This window comes from Anneissia japonica, unplaced genomic scaffold, assembly GCF_011630105.1.
Source record: "Anneissia japonica isolate Jap-2015-1 unplaced genomic scaffold, ASM1163010v1 scaffold284860_len1800451_cov186, whole genome shotgun sequence".
NCBI lineage: Eukaryota > Metazoa > Echinodermata > Crinoidea > Comatulida > Comatulidae > Anneissia > Anneissia japonica.
Window position 1 is genome coordinate 440,243 of NW_022706010.1, and position 7,222 is coordinate 447,464.

Below are 7,222 nucleotides of genomic sequence, written 5' to 3' on the forward strand. Positions count from 1 at the left end.
CTATTTAGCTATCTACAGTTCGTCCTTGAGGCAATTAACATTGTATGTTTGTATGATAATAAAAGGTATAAAATATATCTGTATCTAAGTATTCGTCAGGAATTCGTTATTCTACTAAAGACCGATTTCCACTGGATGCAGTAACAGAAACAAATAAATTCAACAGTAATACATAAGAGTATCTCCATTGAACATGACCCAGGGGCGGATTTAGGGGGGGCGGCCTGGCCCCCCCCCCCTTTTGGAAGGTAAAAAAAGGAAAAAAAAAAAAGAAAAAAAGAAAGAAAAAGAAAAAAATGATAGCCCACAACGCCTCAAATGTTATTTTCGGGCGTCTAGAACACAAAAATTTCGCGGGGTATGCCCCCGGACCCCCTGGGACACTGTTTTCTCGATCGGCCCAAATTTCGGCCCCCTTTCGGCCCCCCTTTTAGACATCTCTGGATCCGCCCCTGTGACCTACTACGACACGATGAGTGTATAGTTATTTAATACCTCCTTGGTATAAAGAATATAATAGATTCTGGGTTTCTTTTTACCTCAGCCGTCATCGCTGCCTAGTAAAAATCGGCCTTTACACCATCTGAATATCTTAAAATTGTATCGGTACGTAAACCTTCAATACTTTCTATTTAGCAGAACAATAAAAAATACATATACCTCATGTCTTCGTTTTCGTCATTTGTGCTTAAAAAATATTTTAAACAAAATAAAATAAACTGCATAATCGACTTGCAAATACTATGGGTGTTGTGATAAATTGTGTCTTATTACGATCTAGAGAGCCATACCGTACGCAGTATTAAAAGGAAAATAGGTACAGTTTTGAAACTGAGCAATAAAACATTGCACATTTTCATGCATAATTTAGTTAAAATTTCAAAATTGTGTATGAGTTTCAGAATTTATCATAGGCCTACTTAGGTTTAGCTGATGTTTCTCGGGTATTCTCCAATTTACCGTTTGTCTTCTTTAGCATTAGTGAGAACACATTTCTTCTATATAAAGCACTTAAAAACATTAATTTTAACAATTAGAATACGCGTTACTATGTACCGGTATATCATATTAATATATAGCATTTTTGAAACCGTAATTATAATACTTTTGTATAAAAAATATATTTTCAAATTACAAGCGCTGCATTATGATCCTTACAAATCATAATGTTTTAAACTAAAGTAACGAAATTATACAGGTATTCCGCCAGCGAATCTTTACCACAGAATCCACATGGTGGAGAATATGATCCATATGTGATATATAAATAGGCTTACGTGGTCCAGTGGTATGATACTTTATATATAAGGAACCTATTGTTGAAAGGCTATGCTCGATAAGATCAGGACATAAATTTATCCATACCTCCTTAATTTATCATATAATTTTCATTAACGTAGTAATTCGAGTGCTTCTGCTCTCTTTTTCAGGTTTGATATTTTGCATAGCATTTAGGCCACACTGAAGAAAAGAGCAGGAGCTCTCGAGATATTGGTGAAATAAAGTTATATGTTCCAAGAATTGACATTGTATCGTGTGCTGTAGTCGTGTTTTATTATAATTTGTATTTAGAACAACGCCATGGCATCCATTTTTTTTTTGTCTATGTATTTGCTTATACCATTCGAGTAACGACTTTACATGTAACCACCAGGTAGCTTTAAGAAAAGACTTCTTTCAAAGTTTAATGTTCAGGTTCGGAAGGTTTACCAGTACTCCAGATTTCAAAGAAACAAGCAGTTGAATGGAAGCGGAAGAGGATCTCGAGTGGAGCCGCAAGATGGATAACCACATACCATGCACTGCTTCCATAATACTCATTTTCCATTTCGAAGAGATCGTATCCACCCTTTAATTCATACGAGCACAGGATCCACCAAGCTACGTTACACACCAGCAAGAACATAAGTATCTGCTTGGTGCGTGTTTCTTTGAAGTCTTCTGGTGGCTTACGGCTCATGGCAGCCAACATAAGAACCATCTGTATCACAGTCTGTGCCATGTGCGTCATTTCGTCAAAAAGCAAAAGTCCGGCGTGTTGGTAGGTTCCCAGTGTGGCCACAGCAGCCACGAACGTGAACAGACTCTGAAGAAAAGAACCAGCTACACACAGAAACAACATACTGACATCGAAATGGTGCATAGGACCCTCCACATGTTCATATTTCCAACCGCCTTTATAAATCCCGTAGAAAGCCATTCCACACGCTATGCTGCATATTATATTTAAAAAAATACGGTAGCCGTGGTATGTTTCAAAAGACATGTCTTTCTTTGTCACATCTTTTGTATAGATAATGTTTAGTATGAGGATGATCACACCACACATTGTTGTGAGGACTCCGAGCAGCAGACCGCACTCGAAGCTGAACGTGTAATCGTGATTCGTGTGTGGGGCATGATGATCGTGGCTGTGCTCAATGCGTCGGTTAATGTTCTGCCACATGACGTAGGCCAGACCAGCGGCCATGATGCTGTACTCGACTGTAAATGAGTACAGGTACTTTGAAGCGTAGTAAACAGCTTTACTCAAACCTTCACCTTTATCGCATTGGTAAAGCTCCGTGGTTTGGTTAGTGGAGTTGTAACCTGCGATAGAATATATTAAAAACGTTTAAAGATTAGGGAATTTAATATTATATTACTTATTCAAATACCATCCCTAATATGCATTGCACACGTTGCCCTAAAATCAATGAAGCCTTTGCCTTGTATAGCCTGCGCATATTAACTATATTAATTTGATAATAGATTGAGAAAATTACAAGGGCGTTTCGATTACATCTGACGACGTTCTTCGGCGGTTCAAGAGTGATTTTTTTTATTAAAAGACTGAATACAAATGCTAAAAATATGAATAATAGATGCAGGATGTTTTGTATGATAAGGAAAAGACGGAATGTCGAGACTTGTGGGTGGAGATGGAAGAAGGTCTCGAAGGTAAAGAATGCTCAAGGGCACGTGACAAGACTACAGAACTATAATTGTTGTTGGCAAGATTCCGATTTAGGTGAATGTGGGTAGATAAAGCTAAATGATGAAGCATAATTTTCAAAGCTTTAGATTAGTTTCAATAGGCACTTTACGCAAGAGGACGGGGAGCCGTCGACTCGACAACGGAAATTCAGGTTAAGCGCCCTAATTGTTTACATGGTCTTCACGCTCTGATGAGCACAAAACCACCGTGCGCCCGTCTTCCCGTCCTGTTGCGTGAAGTGCATGTAATAATGAAATAACACACATCTTGACTTACTTGAGCCGTAAAAAAGATCTGTTTTTTCGCCTGTGTATGGAGCGCTACCGTATAAATATGCGGTCTTTTCGGCCCCATATTCACCACCCTTTTCTTTTTTTGAACTGTATCCACCGCCGTAGCTGTCGAACTTAAAAGTTTTTACCAAGAAATCTTCCCACGTTTCTTCAATAAGTGTCCGAATCCAGATCGACAAGTTTGTGGCCACCAAATGCATAAGTGCCATTCTACATATAGTCAAAAAAGAAATGTATGGCACCGGTATTATAAAACGTTTTACGCATGACCACGAAGGGTGATATAATGACGAAAGTCACTTTTTTTTTAAAATTAATGATTAAGTATAGGGATGGTAGACTATTTGATTGTTGTTGTTTTTACTTGATTTGTACGCTACTTTTATGGGGTTTTAAGCACCAATAATCCTGTTGAATATGTAGGAATGTGTGTGAGGCGCCTAGATAATAGGGTATGGTGTTAGTGTCTTGTTTATGTTTGGTGGAAGTGTCGTGGTTTAGTGGGATTGTGAGTGCTGTCATCCTACCTGCAAAGTGGTGTCCATCTTACTAGGCACACTGAAGAGAATCTCCAGAAAAAGTAAATTTGTAACATCGTGAATGTTACACTTAAGATAGATCCAAAAGCCATGGCGTTGCTATAGCACGGCTCTCCTAGCTCTACGTACAATGCTGTTCGCATAATGGCCCACAAGCAACCACCACATCCAAAGAACAACAAACCAACTGCAAGCAAGAATATTCGTCCGCTTATTTGTGATATAGGCCTATGTTCATTCATAAAATGATTACCGCAGTAGTTGTATCAAATATAGTACTACGGTAGGGCCTCCACTTTTCATGTAGTACTGTAATTGACATGTCTTAAAGTTAAATCGCAATAACAGTAGCTAGATGCACGTGATGCAGTATTAAGATACAAACATACCCCTACTTACCATTCACATATTTATTGCTGGCATGCAGGTCCCAGCGTTCTTCATCGGCTGTGTCAGGAAGAGGTCTCTTGGCAATAGGAACCAAGATTAACCAAGTCAAAGAAACGAGGTAGAGGAAGATGAAGTAACCCTCGACGTGTTCAAGAGTCACCGGCTTATAGTCCGTGTTGAATTTCAGGAACACATAGGCCATATCAAGAGTTGCAGCAAGTATAACAACAATCAAACAGTGAATAGAACTGAGCGCTGACCACACATCTCTGAAGATTCATAAAGAAAACATTTGTAAGTTCATGCTATGTAAAGTAGTTTCATTTGTATGGTTCTAGTTGTAAAGCCGGCCTTTTAATGTCTCCAAAAGTGCGTTTAACAGAAGGGGTTGAAGTAGAGTCAAATAATAGGAAAGGTCCACCACTGCAGTTTAAGATATCAGTCAAGAGCAGGCTTGCCATACCGTCTTAAGCACCGTGTACATGGGCCTGATAAACAGCGACACGAGCATTGGCTTTGTGAAGAAAACCATATTGGAAGTGAAATCGTTTAGAGTAGCAGACTAAGCGAAAATGCTCGTGTGATTGTGAGATGTCTATACCTTTCAAGTACCTATCATTCCTGTGTACGTGGCGTATACCATGCGATTCAAAATGTTAAAACCAGAATGTTATCAGAATAATGGTAAAACCGCTAGTGTGGTCCAGTTAACAAAAAGTAGTCCAAATAATTCACATGAAGAAGTGCACTGTGGGCACAAAAGCTAGTGTACTGTCAAATAAACTAGTCTTTATTTTCTAGTCCAAATAACTTACCATACTGCTTTTAAATTTCACATAGACATTGGCGTTACGGACAAAACATTGCGGTTTAGGTGCCAAGAAATGTAAGTTTTATCATATAGGCTTAATCTATTATATAATAGCACAACTTTCGTGTAATAATGTTTGTCTTTGCGCTACCATACCAGTTACTTACTCTGGATCTTCGTCTTCCTCGTGTCCATGTCCACCATAGCCATGGTCCTCGATTATGTGAGGAGCTGATCCGTGTGGAAATCTTAAACTCAACTCGAGCGAAGTGTTGCGATGGTCATAATGTGAAGACGGCATCAAGTCATGAGCTGCTGCAAACGAAAGAAATACCAATGTCAAGATTACTCTTCTTTAAGATGGGAGTAATTAATTTAGAATTTAAAACACTTGACTAAACTAGCTGTGATATTATTATATGCAGCGATTATAATAATATCGTACGATAAATGACTCAGTGAGTGATTTATTAGAGATGTTGGCAATTATTCAACACTACATGATTTTTCTATTTAATGAAATGATTTTAAAAATATCATAAGTATGTGTTTCCACTTGTCAGAGCTAACATCAGAACCGACTATCAATCGGTGTTCCCTATAATTGAATGAAAGTAAGGGGACAAGTGGGGGCGCCAGCGGGGGTGGGGCAGCAGGGGCTTAAACCCCTGCCACCGGACAGGTAAAACCCCTCCTTCGGACAGAGCTTGTCTGGCAGTCGGACTAAAAAATATATAAAAATAGGCCCACGCCAAGCCAACACATGTCTGCCACAGTCTGTGTCGTTTCTGGCCATCCAGAGGTTCATATGCTTTAAAAAATTTCATTTGGGAGGGGGAACACCTTCTCAAACCATTCCCCCAGTCTCGGGCCTACGAGCTCAAGTCCCCTTGTCGGATAGCTCAGCCCCGCCCCCAGAAAATATATCCTAGAGCCGCCACTGAATGGGGCCCGTCAGAAACGTTCGATTAAAAGTTCACAGAGAAGATTTCAGCTAGAGGTTAAACCGGATGACAGTATATACAGTGTCATTTACTATCTTGTTGATGTCTGTGGCTTTAAAGTTCCTTCTGTCTGTTAGAATACAGTGTGTCGAGGTGAGCTAATATTTATGCAATAACTACATTGTGATCTGATGGCAAAAGACTTTGTCGAGTAAGCACTATGCCACAATCATGTCACGATGTGTAAGAACACACCTTTCCGCTAAGCACCACCCTTCAGACATCGTTGTAAACGCCCCACTAAACGGCAGTGTAAACGTGCACAAACTTACATGTTTATGGGACATGGGCGTATTTCTGGTCCTAGCAATAACACTTTTTGACTTGTCAGCTGTTAAGTTTGGTTTTCACTCCGGAAAGGCAAATTAAGAAGAGTATGAACGACTTTAAATATGAGTCGTCGGACCAGTGACATGTTGACGTAAACCTAAATTGTGTAATCATTTAGGAGAATATCGACGTCATTATCAGATATTTCAATAAATGGAAGATCATGTCGCCCACTATTAAAAGTTTATGTGATACTCAATATACGTCAAAAAGTCTTCAAAAAATTAGCCTAAGGGATGCTACACTATTATTTTGAAAGGTGGAAAGCGATATATTGTCAACTTTACACCAAGTTTTTTTTTGTTGTAATATTTATATTGTTTTCATTCATTGTTGTTAAAGATCACAAATGGACTAAATGTTTGAAATCATGGACTTTTTCATGCGAGTTCATTGCAAATTACTTGCTGCTAAGCCAGGATGTAATAGAATGCGCGGAGTGTGAATTGTGAAGAAGTCACGATATGATAATTATGGATCGCATATAGTACCGGTACAGTAAATGCTAAAATCATGACAGCTTCAATTAAATAATTTCTGTCTTCAAAAAAACAATCGCCCGCTCATGTTTGGCATTCTTCCAATTATAGCTTACTTTACTTGGTTTAAAAAAATAGTTTTATTTTTATTTTGATGGACAATTCTTATCCAACTGCGGGGAGCCCGCCAATTACAGAATGGAAACATAAGCACAACATAAAGAAGGTCGACAAACAAAATTACAAGACAAACATTCCTAAATATAGATACATAACCTAACTTTACGTGTGAAAGTTTGTAATAAAAACATAAAAATTTGACTTTGTTGTTTTGTCCGAAAGTATAGTCTTATCAAGTTTTATCATACTCTAGAAAAGTTTTTAATTAGTCTCCTAAAC

General features: G+C 38.5%; 1 protein-coding gene across 4 annotated transcripts in view; it reads right to left on the reverse strand.

Annotated features, from left to right (window-relative positions):
- Positions 1-336: 336 nt before the first annotated feature.
- Positions 337-7,222, reverse strand: part of LOC117106039 (proton channel OtopLc-like) — a 15,786-nt gene continuing 8,900 nt past the window's right edge. For 2 of the 4 annotated variants that reach the window (XM_033247377.1, XM_033247379.1), the window contains exons 2-6: positions 5,178-5,322; positions 4,209-4,468; positions 3,798-3,996; positions 3,254-3,480; positions 337-2,589 (exon numbers count right to left, since the gene is read on the reverse strand). In XM_033247377.1, coding sequence (XP_033103268.1) covers positions 1,685-2,589; positions 3,254-3,480; positions 3,798-3,996; positions 4,209-4,468; positions 5,178-5,322 — 1,736 coding nt within the window. In that variant the 3' untranslated portion in view covers positions 337-1,684. Of the gene's footprint in view, positions 2,590-3,253; positions 3,481-3,797; positions 3,997-4,208; positions 4,469-5,177; positions 5,326-7,222 lie in introns of all 4 variants that reach the window. The other 2 variants (XM_033247376.1, XM_033247378.1) reach the window with 1 other exon arrangement.